Consider the following 18,914-nt stretch of genomic DNA (forward strand, 5'->3'; position numbering starts at 1 on the left):
ATAAGACTTTCTTTTGGAGAAGAAAAAAATTATATGAGCTTCATATTTTTTGATTATATGACCATCTTACAAAGAGAGGTGAAAGAGAATCAAGTTGCTGCTGACATAATTATTAATTTGACAATATGTAATTTAATATCTTCAAAAAAAAAAAATAATAATAATAAATAAATAAGAAAGGAAATCATAGTTATATCAAGTCAGTATCTAACTAAATTAACAAAACCAGGGTCCAAGGGTAATATTCTCAGTTGGCATCAGCTAATTAATTTAAGAACATGTGAATACATTTGTATGCCAAGGGAGAGATATTTCAGATAGTCTTTCTTCAGAAGAAACATTAGAACTCTCCATGACATACAAATTTATTCAAATTTATGAAATGTATTATTGATTAGATTATACATGTGAAGAATAATAAAAGAGGATGATTTTAGAAATATTTTTCTCAGAAAAACTGTTTCCTACAAAGAATATTTGCTGTTCTTTTTATATTTTGGATTCATGTTTTGTTAAATCGGATAAGGTGTCAGATACTTGGAACTACTATTATTGAATTTGTTTCTTTCTACAGAGTAATGACAGTATGGAACTAATGACCAAATTACAATCTGAAGAACACAGAGCTCATGAATTAGCTGATCGATTGGCACAACAAGAGGACGAACTGAAGGATATGAGAGAATTGGTTAGTTGTTTCTTCCTTAACTGTTTTGGGGATTTATTGTTAGTGGCAACTGTTACTGGCGAGGAAAGGTGGGGGGGAGGGTTATTTCTCTTACTCTCCCTTGTTTCCTCATCAATGAGGGTCAACTGAAAGTCCATAGGCTAGTTAAGATATTCATGGAATGTAACCAAATGAGGTTTATTTTTCAACATAGTCCCCCTTGCAGTCCACACACTTCTTTCATCTGTGTTGCAGTGCTTGGATCCCATTCGTGGAGAAGCTTTCATCTTGTTGGTAAAAAAAGTCAACAGTAGATATGATATCGTCATCACTGTTATACTGGTTCCTAGTCAAGTGTTTTTTCATGTTGGACAACAGACAATGGTCAGATGGGGAAGAATGGGGAGGGTGGTCAATCAGTTCAAAGCCACAGTCATGTACAACAGCCATTGAAACCAAGGACTTGTGTGTTGGAGCAATTTCCTGATGAAACAAAACCCCGTTTCCCAGCTTTTCTGGGTGTTTGGTCTTGGTTGCCTTTTGTAACTGTCTTAGCAAGCTGGTATACATTGCCTTTTGCATCCAAAAAAAACGAGACCATCACCTACCCTGCAGATGAAACAACTTTGGCCTTCTTTGGAGCAGATGAGGAGGGCTGTTTCCACTTCATGTTTCTAGTTCAAAGTGATAAAGCTAACACTCATCCTGGGTTGGGAAATGTTCAAGGAAACCAGTTGGATCTACTTGAAACAATGTCAGATTTTCCTGTGATGTGATTAGCTTGGTACACTTTTGAACAAGTGTCAGAAGATGTGGCACCCACTGAACAAAAACTTACATCATGCCAAGTTCATTTTACAAAATATTCTCAACTATCTTACAGGATATGCTAACAGCATTGGTTATTTGATTTATAGTCAATTGCCTGTCATCCATCACCATATGGTGAACACGATCATGTTTTTCTTGATGGTGGCAGTTGCAGGATGTCCAGATCATGGGTTATTTTCAAGACTCTTCCTTTCCCTTTTAAATTCAGCTACCCACTTTTGCACTGTTGATAAAGTTGGAGTGTCATCCCCTAGTGTAGCAATCATATCAGCATGAATGTCCTTGTGGGGGCTAAACCCTTTTTCTACTAGTACTTGATAACAACATGATATCAAAGTTTGTCCATTTTGAAGAGAAGTCACTACTAGTTACTTTCGATATCTTTTTGAAAAGTCAGATCTCAGTTTACCTGGAAAGAAACAATGTAGTTATTAAGATATGAAATTAATGCATGCAAGATTTCACATCTTTAGCATCACTCTTTCATAGTCAGCCCATGAACTTTTTAGCTCACCCTTGTAGAATAATTGTACACTCTCTTTTCTATTTTCCTTCAGTTATAGTGACCACTTTAGACTTATAGCCTTGCAAGTTATAAAGCAATCTTTACTAGTGCCATGAAAAAAAAGCACCTAGTACACTCTGTAAAGTGGTTGGTGTTAGAGTATCCAACTGTAGAAACCATACCAAAGTAGACGTTAATGCAAGATGCAGTCCTCTGTCAAACCAGCCAACCCATGGAAGCTGGACTTAAAATGAAGATGCTGATGGAGAAAGGCTTGATCGTCATATAAGTTCCTCTAAATTATAAATATATGACCATGTGTTTGCTCAAAAGAATCAATGTTTACCTTTCTTAAATTGTGAAGGAGTCAGATGGTCTTATAGAAATAGTTCTCACCAAACAGAGAGAAAGTTATATCTCATTTTGTTAAAAACTATTCAAGGGGATCTAAGCACTGAACATCATAGTTCTTAAGAGACATTTATATTCATCTGTTTGTGTATTTCTAGGAACTGCTGGATGTTTCATCATTGTATGTCTTCTTTCCATAGGTTGAGTAGATTGTTACAGTCCAAGTCATTTTTTGTAAGAGTGTTGCTCTCATTGGTGTTTGTACATATCATTTGGCTTGGTATCTACACCCAGATGCCCTTCTTTTACCAACCACTTTACAAAATGTACTGGATGTATTTTTTCCATGGTACCAACACTAGAAAGGGCTGAATAGTTCTCAGCAAGACAAAACTAAAGGCACCTCACATCTTTATGCTTCCTCTGCTCATTTCTCACCTACTTTACAGTGTATGTTGGCTATATTTTTTTCATAGCACCAGCACTGGAGAAGTTGTCTTGCTCATCAATCTTTTAAATAGGTTTTCTTTTACTTCTGATTAATTTTGCTTATGATTTTAAATCTCAAGGGTTTGCTTTCATTTACTCTTAGCCTGACACAATTATGAAAATTGTGTACATAAGCTGATTTCTTTAAAATATACAGGGGTTGGACAAAATAATGGAAACCCCTTAAAATTTCAAACAAATGTATTTTAATATGGGGTAGGACCACCTTTGGCAGTAATCACAGCTTGAATTCTATGAGGTATGGACTCATACAAAGTTTGAATTGTTTTCAAACGAATTTCTGTCCATTCTTCAGCTAAAACAGTCTCCAGTTCTTATAGTGATGATGGTGAAGGATATCAACTCCTTACTTGTTTTTCTAAAATGCACCATAAATGTTCAATAATATTGAGATCTGGGGACTGTGGTGGCCTGATATGTTCAACTTCACTAGAATATTTCTTGTGCCATTCAACAACTTTCCCTGTGTGAATTGGTGCATTATCATCCTGAAAGATTGCATTTCCCTCCAGAAACAGTTCTGCAACCATAGGATGAATTTGATCAGATGAAATGCATGAATAGTCTTGACCATTAATTCTGGCATATAAAAAGCACTCACTACATTCTCGGAGTGGTTGGCGTTAGGAAGGGCATCCAGCTGTAGAAACTCTGCCAAATCAGATTGGAGTCTGGTGTAGCCATCCGCTTCACCAGTCCTCAGTCAAATCGTCCAACCCATGCTAGCATGGAAAGTGGACGTTAAATGATGATGATGAATTCTATTAATACTCGGCCAGTGGTCGGAAATAAGGTAAAGGATGACTCGTCCAAGAAAATAACATTCTTCCACTGCTCTAGGGATCAATTCTGTAGGTTTTTACTCCACTGTAAACGCTTTGCAACGTTTGTGTTTGAAAGTAGTGGTTTTCTGATTGCAGCCCTCCTGTGAAATCTGGCTTTGTGCAGCTCCCAGCAAACAGTTTTTGTGGAAACTGGCTTTCCGAGGTGGTCATTATGCTCTGCAGTAATTTTGGGAGCTGTACTTTTGTGATCCTTTCTAACAATTCACGTAAGAGTCCGACAGTCCCTATCTGAAAGTTTTGGTTTTCTTCCGGAGTTTTGTTTCAACGAGGAGGTTTTTCCCTCTTTCTCAAAGGCTGTCTTTACTTTTGAAACAATACTTCTTGATACACCAAACATTTCGGCTGTTTTCATTATGCTAGCACCTGCCATATGAGCACCAACAATTTGACCTCTTTGAAAGTCCAATAGATCTGTCATTTTAATGAATTTTAATTACCTTTTTCTGATGATATCCGAAAAGAAACAGCAATTTTAGCAAACATATTGAGCAACATTAATAATAAATCAAAAAACTTAAAAATAAACAAGCTTTTGACGGTTTTATAGATATTTCAAAATTATCATGCTATGATGATAGGTGTTTCCATTATTTTGTCCAACCCCTGTATTTTGTGCAGTGAAATCTTAGCATTAGCACTGCACCACTTGTCTGATAAAACAATTTTCTCTCTCTCACATACAAACACAAAGGAAACTAAATTGTTTTATCTATTCAAGTATGAGTTGTAGTTGATGATAATGTTTGATGGTTTGCTTTCCCTGTTTGTTCAAAGAATGCATGCTAATAACGTATATTATGTTTTTATAAACATCTTTATAAAAACAAAAGCTAAGATACATGTATTTCTTTATTGTTAGCTTGCTTCACGGGATCTAAAACTGGATGAGATCCAAAAGTGTGCTGACAATTTGCAGAGAGAGACTTATCAGCAGGAGCAAATCCAGGACCGACTGCGCCATTATGAAGCCCAAGCACAGTTAGTAGAAACACTGCAGAGAGAACTGTCTGCCTCCCAGGTTTATAAATTTTTTATTTTTTTGTTTTAAATTTCAGTATAATTACTCTGGCAGAGTAAGAAAATGTAATTTCAATTACATTAATGGACCTAGTAACATTGGTTTCAAACATTTTCATTACTTTGATGGATTTTGAAATGTTAATGTGATATCTTTATCTAAGCAGTTGAATGCTCATTTATTTATTTATTTATTTCTAGGATATGATGAATGCTCTTACAACACAGAATTCTGAGTTGAGGAATATGCTTGTAAAGTCACGTGATAACAAAGATATTTATGATGATTCAAAGGATGAGAAGAGTGACACTATTGTTAGTAAATTTTACTTCAAGCTTTGATTTCTACTTTCATTATCTGTTGTAATTAATTGTTTCTTGCAATATAAAGTATAATGACTGGGTGTTTGTGTTTAATTACTGACCATGTAAGATTTCACCTTATGACAATCATTGCATTGTATCTCTGAACAAAGTATCTGTAATTATTCCAGATGGTATCAAAACAAGTTGCACTTCCTATTTTATGGTTCAGTAATTAGTTGTGAGAAAGGGCATCCTGCTGTTAAAACAATTGTTCAAATAAATAAACCCTCCCAAATTTGTGTCTCCCATAACAATTTATCTTGAGTTTTATAACAATGCATATAGTTATTTAAGATTGGAGTGTATATTGTTACTTTCCCATTTCTTTGAAATGTCTTTGATGAGAATGACAAATCAACCAGAACTCAGTACCTTCTTTGGCCACCGCTTGTCATTCATGTTCTGTAGATGATTAAACAGTAGTTTTCTCAATGTAACAGCTCCTTAGAGGTCCTTCTCATGGCCATTGAACATCAGTGTGGTCACTCATCCTGTTAGAAACTTTAACCCTTTCGTTACTATATTTCTGACCAAATAATGAGTTTCAATTAAATTCTAAAATAATCATGAATTTAGACTAGTCTCATTAAACACCTGTAACTTTTTTATTTATCAACATATTAATGTGATATTTGAAACATAATTAAGAAAGGGTTCTTAATCAATTCTATTGCATAATTTTTGTCTGAAAGTTCTCCACGTACTGGGGTACTGCTAGTGTCTCTCACATGTAAATATTGGTTCAGCTTCACGAATCGTACTCGTTCATAATACTGGAAATATATTCATCGCCAAAAGGTTCCTGATCGCTCCAGTAATTTGTTATTCTGGGTAACTAATACCCATAATAATATTTATGGCAAAAAATGCCCGTATTTCATCTACAGTTGCAGGAAACCACAAGCTATCTCTTTTTTCCGGTTTGTTTACATTCTGCGTAACGGTTTGTTTCCGCAGTAATCATTTCAAACAAGCATGAAAAAGAAGTCTAAAGGTTTCGCTTCCTGAGAAAGACTATGGGTAGACCCTGTTTCCTCAGAAAAATTGTTAATAAAAATCTTTTAAAAACCTTTCTCTGGTGTAAAATCATCCTCGCTGTCACCGTCGCTGCTTTCAGAATCGCTGCTTTCAGTTTCGGATACAGAAATATCCGATTCATTATCGTTCACCACGTGCTTTTGTAGCTCATTCATTCTTTTCTTCGATATCTCCATATCGTCTGTTGAAAAACCTTCAAATTTGGAATCACTGCTTGATAGCATGAAACTCCTCTCCATCTTCAAAGCTGAAAAAAATTAACGCCACAAAAAATGTGGAAAAAAATCTTCCAAAATTCACTGAATTCAAATATCACGCCAAACAATGTCGGAGACAATAACTTAACTGTTTGCAAAGTGAAATCAGGTGTTTTAACGAATGTACTAACGAGATTTGGGTTCAAATATACATTTAAATAACAATGGGTACGCTCGGCCGGCTACGGCTGGGTTAGTCTTATGAACCAAAAAATTTTTCGGCTGGCTACAGCCGGATTAATAACAAAAGGGTTAATGTTAAATATTTCACATTCCAAATCAAAGGAACGTTGACAGAGAATAGAATTTGTTTGTGGCAGATGTGCAAGAATGATAAATTATAAGAGCACATGGGAAATAGATGCATGGATAAAGATAAGGTTTCAAATGTACCTTTAAAATGATAAAAGCAATTTTTGAAATTTTTCGAATGAACCCTTGCTCCATATGCCTGTCATAGGCCTGATGGAATAGTCACTGATAGAACACTTTGATCTTAGGTTCAAGAAATCAAAGCTGATCTGGATATAAAGAGCAAACATCACTATTACCAACTCTTTGGTATCAAGCAGACCAACTTAGATGGATTTGCTCTGAAGAATGTTCAATCAGAAAATTCTAGCATAAGAAGTTAATTGTGACATTTTATTTGGAGGGAGGTGGTTTAAATCATTGGTTTCATTTCCATTGAACATTATACATAAAACCATTGTAGACAAGCTTTCTGTATTATTAAAGTACTTTTTACCTTATTGTAAATATTCTGATATTCATAGTATTGAATATAGTTTCATCTGTGTATGTGTTTTATAGGAATTTACTTTTCTATTCTTTGTCTTTCAGATTGGGTCTTTACAAGCTACTATTTGTCAACTGGAAGCTGAACGCAACCAGTTAATTGAAAATTTGAATGAACAGCGAAATCTGTCTGATAATTTGAGTGTGAAAGTTGCTGATGTAGAAGAACAATTAAAAATGACCAGTAAGTAGTGATTTATTTGATAATAATTTTATGCCTTTATTTATTATTTTTACTTTACTTCAGAAATTGATTATTATACATTTGAATGTTTACTGCATGTATTGTTAGTTGTATTACTGCTGTTTCTACCATAAGATAACACTGGTCTACAAGGTTTTTGGTGTTTAAGAAATAGACATCATTCCTATACAAAATTGGTCTTCTGAATCCAAATATAACCTCCTTTTTGACCTATCAAGTCTAGTTTTTAAGTTATTGAGCTCTATAATCATGTGGACGACTATTTTTGTAGCCTAAATTTGAAGGGTTATTTACCAGAAAAATCGACAAACACTTGTCTATCCTAATCTTGCCTCTGCTATTAGACTAGATTCATGCAGTGAAGAGATTCCTCTTCCAGTCTTCAGTGTTTTGCTTCAGATAACTTTACCCTCAACCAAAGAAGATTTATCACCTGAAGATGACACTAGAGATCAAGTCTTTTCAATTGAGACTTTACCTCATCTATTCGCCCAGGTAGAGCTGAATGATCTAGTTTGTGACTTGAACCTCCCAAAAAGTTCTGCAGAACTGTTGGCTTCTTGACTGAAAGAAGAATCTTCTAGAGAATGGTGTTTGTATAACTTTTTATCGGAGTTCCTTTCTTCACAAAAGAAAAGGAACTGGTTTACTGCAGAGATGTCAGTGGGCTTCTTAATAAACTTAGCATTGAGTAATACAAACCAGAAGAATGGTGTCTTTTCATAGATAGCTCTAAGCACGGTTTAAAATGTTGCACAATAGAAATGTGTATGGTTCTGTCCTGCTCGGCCATTCAAAAACTCTGAAGGGAAAATATGAAGAAATTAAATTGGTGTTAAAGAAGATACCGTATCATGATCATAAATGGGTTATCTGCATTTACTTGAAGATGGTAAATTTTCTCATGGGACAGCAATCTGGTTATACCAAATACCCATGCTTTCTTTGTATGTGGGACAGTAGAGACCGAGTAAGCCACTATTTTAAGAAAGACTGGCCACCTTGAACAAATAAATATGACTCCATATGGAGCTGCCAATATATTGGAAGAACCCTTGGTTAAGCAAGATCAGATCATTTTCCCCACTTTGCTCATCAAACTCGGATTGATCAAACAATTCGTCAAAGCTTTTGACAAAAATGGAGAGTGCTTTAAGTATATCTGCAGTGTATTTCCAGACTTGATGGTTGAAAAACTTAAAACAGGGATTTTTGATGGACTACAGATCTGTAAGCTCTTGAAGGACACAAATTTTGTGAAAACGATGAGCGAAAATGAAGCATCAGCTTGGCTAGCCTTTGCAGAAGTAGTGCAAAATTTCCTTGGGAAACAACAAAAGTGAAAACTATAAAGACCTTGTTACCAACTTGGTATCAATTTTTCATGATATTGGTGTGAATATGAGCATCAAAATGCCTTATCTTTTTAGTCATCTTGATTGTTCTGAATATCTTGGGGATGTTAATGATGAACAAGGCGAATGATTCCATCAGGACATCAAGGAGATGGAAACTCGGTACCAAGGACATTGGGACGCTGTGATGATGGCAGACTATTGCTGGTGTTTAAAATAAGATATTCATGGTGCGCAAAGAAGCATAAATTTATTCCTTGAGAATTTTCTCCCAAAGATCTTTGCCAATGTGTATTTCTAATTTTGAATTTATATTTGTACTTTGTTTTGTGTTATGCTCTCTTAATTGATTCATATTATTTGCTACTTGTATGAATAAAATACTTATTCTATCAGGTCTAGTCAGAAAACTACACCTGATAGAGAAAAACTGAAGTTATTTCTGAATTTAGCAGGCAAAATCACTTATGAATTTATTGAAATATTCCAGGTACCAGACAAAAAAATTTTTTTGTTGCCCAGTGTAATTTATCTATCCAGCTTGTTAATAATTATTAATTATAATTTAATTATAATTTACTGTATCCTATATTTTTGAACAGCCAATCCCGATGAGAACATAGTGAGCCGAGTTGAGTTTGATAAATTAAAGAAAACTATGGAAGCAATCCAGGTTAGTTGAAATTGAATAAAATATTTCCTCACTTTTGAAATTTTTCGAATGAACCCTTGCTCCATATGCCTGTCATAGGCCTGATGGAATAGTCACTGATAGAACACTTTGATCTTAGGTTCAAGAAATCAAAGCTGATCTGGATATAAAGAGCAAACATCACTATTACCACTATTTCTGTGTATTTGTGTGACCTAGTTGGGTTGCTCTAATACAATTTACAGCTGCTGAGTTCATGGACCCAATCACTATAAAATGGTTTTATACGTAAGATGTGACATAACCAGAGAGGTGCGGGAGAAAATGAGTTCAAAAAGATTAAGAGTAGATAAAATGTATTGCATTAGGTGTAACATAACCTAATATTAAGTTAAAAGTTATATTTAAATGTTGCTCCTTTTTACTTGATAGACAATGAGCTACTATTTAGCCATTCAACTCAATGTGTCAAACAAAATTCTTGCAAAAAAAATTCTTGCAAAAAAAACAAAAAAATAGGGACTGGTTATTTATATCTTATCAATTAGGACAGTATGGGCTGCTGCTGTAACAATGAGAGTTTTGGTGTATATTCTGCTGGCAACTTTAGGCTTTGATTCTAATTACTTGATAAGCTGACCTCCATATAACTGGTCCACTGAAACAGAGCTGACCAGAGTTACTCGGTAACATGTGATCTTAAGTTTAGTCGGCTGGTTGGTTTATATTTACCTGTCAAACATTTACTTCAACAATCCTGAGAAATATTGAAGTTGGAAAACTATCTAAACAATGTCAGTATGATGAAAAAATTAAGCTAAGAATATATATTATGATCCACCAGCAAATATTTGGCTACTTATTGTATTCTTGATTTGTCTCTATCTCCTTTAGATTAACTTAGACAAATTTTTTTTTTATTTGGTGATGTTTATTAGCCCCAGCCAAGCATTCGATCAAAGGCACTCTAGTCATGAACATCTTATATTTTGGGGAATAACTTTTCTTAAATAAAAATTTGTATATTTCTAGGAAGTTGAGTGACTGCATAGAAGCTTTGTGAGAAATTAAAGGAGTGTGAGAATAAATCGTTTTTCTAAAAATGTTATACTTTCCATTACAGGAGAAATATACTCGAGCAATGAGAGATAAAGCAGATCTATCTGACAAAGCTGACCAACTTGAACACTTGGTGCTGCAATTACAAGGGGAAACAGATACAATAGGTATGTAGCTGTTGATCAGGTTTTGCAGCACAATGATGGGATTCATATCTTAGCTACTTCCCTTGAACCAGTCTATCTTTGTTGAATAGTCTATTCCTGTCTTGAAACTATTAGCATAATTTTTCAGTTATTATATTTAATGTACCTCAGTCTACATATCTGTAAATATAGCACAGTTGTGGCTCTTCGATCAAGAAGCTTGTTTTGCTACCACATGGTTCTGAATTCAATCCTTATTTCCTAATAAAGATTTGTCACTTAAATTGTCAACAAAGACTGTGACTGAAATTTTGTTGGTAAAAGCTGTGTGAAAGCTTATGTGTGCATGTTTATTTGTGGGATGATAAAAATTGTTGCAGTGAGCAAAAGATACTTCGATATTTTTTGCAGTTTATGTTCCTGTATGCCAAGGTTGACTTGTATTTTCTCTCTTATGGGATTGATAAAATAATTATTAGATAAAGTACTGGGGTTGATATAATTGATTAAAATCCTGAAAGTAGTTTCCTAGTGTGACCCTAGGCCAATAACTATAACTGATGAAAATATAAAAGAAAGTGCCTCTTATACATTACAGCTATACCTGGTAATAAAAACATATGACTGTAAATCTCCTACAACCAGTAGTTTATATGTACAGTAGTTAGGGTTCATATGTACAGTAGTTAGGGTTCATATGTACAGTAGTTCACAATACAGTTCCATCTATATTTGGAGAGCAGTTCTGTGATGAGGAAACTCACGTATTTGTTCAATAGATATTTCTGTAAACTAAATGAGTAAACCAAAAGAAAGGAAATAAAGTATCTTGAAGTTGGTAGATCAGAATCTTAAGTTCTTGGGGGTTTTTTTCTTCTTTCAATTTCTTTGATTTTTCTTTTGTGTTCTGCTGATTTCAATATAATTACTGTGATGTTTCAGGAGAGTATATTTCTCTCTACCATCACCAAAGAGCCTTATTACAGCAGCGAGAATTCCAGAAGAATGATTATATTTCTCGACTATCCAAAGACAGAGAAGAATTACAGGTATGTTCTTAAATTGTTTTTTTAATGCTCCCTACCTTTTGACTTAATCAGTCTGTGTTTGAGTTGATACCTTTTGATTGTTATTGATTTAAAAAATTTTTCATTCCCTGTTTAATTTGAAACTCACATATGTTCCATGAGCCATCATTATGATTTTCATATCCACTTTTCCATGCTTGTGTGAGTTGGATGGGTCCTTTCCAACACAGTATTGCAACAACCACTTGTGTTCTTTGTCATCTCCTACATAAGATTCAGCATCTTAAGATCAATTTTCACTGCTCCTGCTTAGGTCTTCAACTTCCACAGTTTCCTTCCACTTAAATCTTCTGACTCTTCTTTATCCAACTAGAGCCCAGCCCCAGTTGCCTAACTCATCTTGCTTTCTGCAGGTTATCATATAGAAACTTCCAGTTGTCCTCTATGTCATAGGCCTCTGTATTCTCCTTGTTAGAGATGTCACTTTTTATTTTAACTTGATGGGTTTGAGGAAGACACAATTCTTGCAACTGAGTGCACCCCATTAAGGGTGCTTAAGATGTCAGATGGGGATGTTAAACTTGTGATGATTTATGTCTATCATCCAAGTAGGCCATGGCATAATTAGGACTCGGAATACAAAGAGCTGGAACATAATGCAAAGGTTCTGATTCAATATTCTTAACAGTTCTGCCAAGTTACCATCCAAGATTGAAACATTTTTTATCCACTTCAACGGGAGAAAGGCAAACTTGACTTCAGCTGGATTTAAACTCAGTGTTGAGTCAATTAGTATTTGCCATTTTAGTATCAGTTTGGTTATGGACCATCACTGCACATCACCATAAGTTGATTTATCAATTGCACTGGTTAAACTGGGTGGTGATGTTGCTTGCAAAGTTGATGACATGTAACTAAGGATAGGAATGAAGCCAGTTGTGAAGAATATGTCCTAGCACAGCTACACTAGGAAACTCTTGTATTCTGAGCCTCTGTGTGAGTGCTCGACTTGCTAGAAACTGTAGCTAAATCACCCTTTAATCACACCCTATTATCTTAAAAAAGGAATGTCTTATCAGATAAAATCATTATAGATATATGAAAAGATAAGATGGTCTTCTCAGTTAGAGTAGGTTTGGGCTAAATGGGAATTCCATTCTTAAGGTTTTATAATTACACCTCTTCTTACTTTATCATCTGAACAGAAATTTCGTGACCAACAAATCTAGTCTAACATGTGTTTCTCATATCCTGCTTGGATCAATACATGGTGAACAGCTGTTGAGATTACTTATTGTGAAAGTAGGTCTAGAATGAATGTAAACTGCTGATAGTTGCAAAAACATATTCTGTGGGTCAGTACTACTCTCTCAATAATCCTTTCATTAACTCTTTATCATAGCAGCTGTCAATATTTCTTTTTTTTTTAATGGTTGCAAGAGAATCCTTTCATTGTGGTTTTATATATGTCTTCCATGCTGATAAGGGTTGAATGATGTGCTCCTCTACTCTAGACAGAGTAGAGGAGCACTTCTTGCTGATGGAGTGGTTGGTGTTAGGAAGTGTACTGGGATAAAATACTCCCAGTACCATGCACTGCAGGCATTTTATCAACGTACAAGCATTAGAATGGTTGTCACATCTTTGGTAAGACTACAGGGACATCTTGAACCCACATCTCTGATTGCTTTTCTGTGTCTTGGGTGGAATCATAATGGCACTAACACATGTGAAGTTGTCTTATAAGTCATAAAATAAGAAATATTTATGGAAATACTTTTCATGTCCAGATCCCTTTTATTTTGTCCTTCGCTTTATCATTCCACTGTACGGCACATTGGGCCAAGTGTTTTCTATTCGAGTCCCAGGCTGACCAAAGCCTTTTGAGTGGATTTTGTTGACAGAAGCTGAAAGAAGCCCATCACACACACACCACGAAGTGTGGTTGGCAACAGAAAAGGCAGCTGGCTGTAGAAAACAAGATTCCATCTGATTCATGCAAGCATGGATAAGTGGATGTTAAATAATGCTCATTATATTGTTTATATAGAGTAATGACAAGAAGTATTAGAATTTTTTTAAAATTAAAAGATATATATTAATTCAACTTTTATGTATGTATTTTTGAAGGGTAAGCTAGCCAAACTACAAGGACTTGTGATGCAAATGTTGCACAATAAAGGCAGTCTATCAAATGCAAGAATAAATGACACTTTACTGTCCAAGGATTATCAGAACAGTGAAGATAGCAATGTAAACCATTCAAATGATATTCAACCCCACCTACATGGTGCTACAGTTATGAACGGGCTTAGTAAATATCCAGAAGGTGAGAATTAATTATTCTATCTACATTTTCAACTACGATTGCATGTTTCTTTTCTTATCTTGTCCTGATAATTAAAAACTTTCTTTCTCTTAGATTGACATTTATATGATCAGCATTTAAATATGCTGATATTTTAAGGGAGACAACCTTGAAGAAATTTTATATTTCCTCTAAAGTTATGTCCCTTGTTTCATATAAAACTTTAAAACAAAATTAGTTTCGGTGTAAATCTCGATGCCTAAAATCTGAACCTCTATACTGTTTACGCCGAGTCAGTACTAGTTTGATGCATAGTTTTTCAGAAAGTTTTGGAAAGAAGTTCATTAAAAAACCTTGATCCAGGCAACTTTTTATATTTAATATATTGGATAATTTAAAAAAAAAAATAAATGCAAATTTTTCATAAAGATGTTTGAATAAATAAAACTTTTCCTTTTTCCAGATTGGCCAGACTACAGCAGCACTAATTCATCTGAAAGTGTAGTCGAGGCTATTGTAGCAGGTGAATCAATGGAACATATAGCTGATTTGCCAGAAGACCAGGTTTTTAAATCACAGCTTGAGAAAAATGCGGATCTGTCACCAGTGCCTCTTCGTAATACATCTAAATCTGAACAATTACTTCAAAAATGTAACATAGAAGAAGATAACCCCACTGCAAGAAAGATATTGGATTTATTTTCCGAAATAGACAGCAACTTATGTGATGCTGTTCCATATGGTGGTCGCAAGTTCTTGCCCTGTAAATACTGTAAGGGCATTGTAAAAGATGTATAGTTTTATGTTTCAAGTCACAAGACTACATTATGTTTATTACTGTATATTATATATACAATATGTATTATAAACAGGAGCCATACAAGGATGCCTATTCTATTGGCTGAATGTTATAGGGTGTTACTGGATTTGTTATTGATTAAAAGACGGCTGTTATAAGATGAATGACTAAGAATAAATTGCACACATTAATATTGGATCTCTTGCTATTTATTTAAATTTTCCTTACTTTCAAATTCTAGTTTTATTATATTCATTGTAAGGGTGGCAAGCTGGTAGAATCATTAGCATTTTGGACTAAATGCTTAGCAACATTTCTTCTGGTTCTTTGCATTCTGAGTTCAAATCCTACTGATGTCAACTTTGCCTTTCATCTTTCAGAGGTTCATAAAATAAGTACCAGTCAAGTACTGGGGTTGATGTAATTAGTTAACCCCTGCCCTCTCAAACTGTGGCCTTGTGCCAACATTTGACAGAAAAATGTGGCAAGGTGGCAGAATTGTCAACAAGCTGAACAAAATGCATAGTGGTATTTCTTCCAACTTTACATTCTGAGTTCAAATGCTGCAGAGGTCAATAAGAAAGTACCAGTTGAGTACTGGAATTGATGTAGTTGATTTAGCTTCTTCCCCTAAAGTTGCTGGCCTAGTGCCAAAATTTGAAACCATTATATAGATTATAAGGTCATTGGGAAATATCTTACTGTGATATGGGTTAACATTTAGTTTAGCCGATTATTGTTTTCAAAAATATAGTCTTGAGTGCATGAAGATGGAAGTTTTAGTATTTTTGTTATAGGAATAGCAAGAGTTGATAATTGTTTTTATTTTGTGTAGCATGTTTCAAGGATTGCATCTCTGCAGTTATTGGTTAGTGGCAACTTAGAGGTTTAGAACAAGTTAAAAGCAAAGAAAGAAGACAGATTTAGTTTTATCATGAACAATGTATGAGGGACTGTAAACGTTTTTTTAAATAAAAAAAAAAGCTCTGAATATGATTCAATTGACATCTTCATTTTACCTTAGTCCATTATAAATATTTCCATTTATGAAAAATGGTCTTATTGTTATACTGTCTTTTTTGGTTCTAGTAGTTTGGAAGTTGTAAAGCTTATGAAGGAAAACATTGTTAGCTCAAATGATTCAGTATATAACTAATTTTATTTACATTCAGTCTCAGTTGAAATATTTAACATCTGATCTATTATTTGATTTCTATTTATTGGTCATATAGTGTTCAATAATAAAATTTCCCTCAGTGATAATCTTTTGCATTAAATAAATGATAATAATTATAGAATATGGAATTTCTCAAATACTATTTTTCCACTGAAGAATGTTTTCATAATTTAATTCATTTAATCAATATATTAAAATTTTGATAAAAAAGTAATAATAAAAAGTAAACAAAATAAACTTATTTGCTTTGTTTGTTGTTAACCAGTTTTAATTGGTTAGGTCTTAGTCAAAATGTCTAATAAATAATCAAATAAACAACCTAATAAATTTGAATGCAATTATTAAGTAAATTCTATGTAGTTAATATTTTGATGATCAGATCACTCCTATTAGCAAGCAATCACTATATATATATTAAAAATATTTTATGAGTACAGACATAGCTGTATGGTTAAGTTTGTTTAATAACCACTGGGCTCCCAGTTCAATCCTGTTGTGTGGCACTTTCAGTAAATGCCTATCACCATAGTTTCAGGTTGACCAATACTTTGGGAGTATAATTTGTTCGAGAGAAACTGAAGCCTTTCTTATATGTTATGTATGTGTATATTTTTCATCAATAAGAAAAAAAAAAAAATAAAAAGGTCCTTCCAAATAAAATAATCTGTGTGATATTTTATCCTAGTTGTACTGAAATCCATTGTCACTCTTGCTGCCAGAATGCACTGAACCAGTGATTATCCTGTTGGAAACCTATAACCAACATAGCAATGTTATTTACAGATTACCATTATTTTCAACATTCACTTTTCTGTGGTTGCATAGGTCAGATAGAATGTGTTGAAGCAGTCATTTTTACTTTTGAATACTCTTCCTGTCACCAACCCTCACCTGCTTGTATGATAGTGACACTAGTTTACAAATATGCTATATCTAGACAAGGAGACATACACACATATGACAGGCTTCTTTCAGTTTCCATCTTACTAAATCCACTCATGAGGTTTAGGTTGACCTGGGATTATAGAAGTCATTTGCCTAAGGTGCCATTTAGTGCTACTTAATCCCAAACCATGTGGTTGGGATGCAAACCTCATAACTATCCTTGCATCAGAACATAATATAAAATATATTGAGATTAATAATTGCTATCAGGTAATTTTTTAAAACAAAAGCACTTTCAACATATTCTTTATTTCAGATAAAATATTTTTGAATTATTTTATTTTTCATTTGTTCTTAATTTGGTTGTATTATCATCTGAGTAAGTGGCTTAGCAGTATTGTTAGGGCATTAGAAAGATGCGTTGTGGTTCTTTACATTCTGAATTCAAATTCTAGCATAATCACCTTTGCCTTTCATTCTTTTGGGAGTTAATAAAATAAAATACTAGTCAAGTACTGTGTTAATTGAATAAACCTTCCCTTTAGAATTTCTGGCATTATGCCTAAAATTAGAAACCATTATCAAATGGTTTTAGGTATATTGACAATACATTGTTGTTTATTCTCTCTCTCTCACTGTATTTGGGGGCAAAGAGGAAGCCTTTATTTGATCTCTTAGCCTGCTAGAAATCCCAGCCAATTCATATTACATCATACAATCTTGAATATTGGCCTCTGATATTTATTAAAATTGTTTATACAAAAGGACAGCAGGTCACACCAGAAACATATTTGATTGACAATCTGATTGGTCAAAGCTAATTCAGGGTTTAAATAAAACAATATTCACTTATTAATAAAATCCCTTGATCTCCATCTAGTGAGGTAAGGTTTGATATGCTAGAAATAATCAGGCAAAAATGGAAGACAATTGCTTAATTTGCTGCACAGTGGAACTGAACCTGGGAATATATAGTTGTAAAGCAAACTTTTTAGCCATACAGCTATGATTGCACTTTGTGTGTGTGTGTGTGTGTGTAGGAATATAAGTTGCACACACTTGATAATATGGACACTGAATTGTGTGTGACCTGAAACATTGAACTACAATATTATAACAATATATATTCTTCATTCTATATAGATATTTGACTGAATTTATAAAATTTAATCAAGTTATCAACAAATATATATCGAATTTCATGGGTCACTGAAAGAGCTTCCTTGTAGTTGCTCAATTTGGTAGCCTTCAAATCTTATCCAACTCTCATAAAGAAACAATGCTGTAAAGTGGTTCACATTAAGAAAGGCATCTAGCCATAGGAAACCATGCCAAACAGACAGTGGAGCATGCTGCAGTCTTTGGGACCCATTGAACCCTGTCAAACCATCCAACTCATGCCAACATGGAATATGAACTTTTAAATGATTATATTGAACAGCATAATTCTGGACATATCCCTAAAAAGAAAGAAAAAAAAAAGACAGGGTGGTCATGATTGGAATGTCTCTTGTCATAGATATACTTAACCAGGGTTAGCTTGGGTTTAAACTACAACAATAACCGTATTTGCCTAAAGTCAAGTATTATCAAACTAGGTTGGTACTTAATGTATGTCCCAGAAACGTCTCAAAACTAATCAGAGGGGAAACACTAAGCACAGGATTGGCTGTATGAAGTTATAAAAGCTTTGTACCATACTTCAGACACATGAAGGAGTGGCTTTCAATGACAACAAAAGAAGGAACTGATAAAATTACTTTATTTCCTTTCAGGTGCAGTTTTTCTCCACTTATGTTTGAAACTTCCTCTTTATAAGTCTTTATTTTTTCTTTTCCCCTTGTCAATATAAAGTCCATTGTAATGTCGGGTAGCCTTGATGTAAATCCTGTGAAATGCGGAAGAATTTGGTTTAGGGATTGAATGACTATCCTTTGGACTTACCTATGACTATATTGGTTAAATGTTACACTAACTCTTTTGATATCAAACATCCTGAGGTCAGTACCATCTTAAGGTATGGAAACACTGGGTAGTTGCCCAGGGTTGGGTGGGGTTGGGCAGGGAGCTGCTTTCATGAATCTAAAGCAGTGTTTCTCAATCGTTTTGCTTGTG

The 18,914-nt window shown here is 34.2% G+C and overlaps 1 protein-coding gene across 4 annotated transcripts in view; it reads left to right on the forward strand.

The window, feature by feature from the left end:
• Positions 1-16,151, forward strand: part of LOC106870395 (golgin subfamily A member 2) — a 95,768-nt gene extending 79,617 nt beyond the window's left edge. For all 4 annotated transcript variants that reach the window (XM_089346767.1, XM_014916442.3, XM_089346777.1 and 1 more), the window contains 9 exons: positions 575-688; positions 4,569-4,727; positions 4,928-5,041; positions 7,231-7,369; positions 9,348-9,418; positions 10,521-10,623; positions 11,545-11,651; positions 13,761-13,959; positions 14,402-16,151. In XM_089346767.1, the coding sequence (XP_089202893.1) occupies positions 575-688; positions 4,569-4,727; positions 4,928-5,041; positions 7,231-7,369; positions 9,348-9,418; positions 10,521-10,623; positions 11,545-11,651; positions 13,761-13,959; positions 14,402-14,736 (1,341 nt within the window). In that variant the 3' untranslated portion in view covers positions 14,737-16,151. The remainder of the gene's footprint in view (positions 1-574; positions 689-4,568; positions 4,728-4,927; positions 5,042-7,230; positions 7,370-9,347; positions 9,419-10,520; positions 10,624-11,544; positions 11,652-13,760; positions 13,960-14,401) is intronic.
• The last annotated feature ends 2,763 nt before the right edge of the window (positions 16,152-18,914 follow it).

Source organism: Octopus bimaculoides, chromosome 2 (genome assembly GCF_046866305.1).
Source record: "Octopus bimaculoides isolate indiv1 chromosome 2, ASM4686630v1, whole genome shotgun sequence".
In the NCBI taxonomy this organism is placed as follows: domain Eukaryota; kingdom Metazoa; phylum Mollusca; class Cephalopoda; order Octopoda; family Octopodidae; genus Octopus; species Octopus bimaculoides.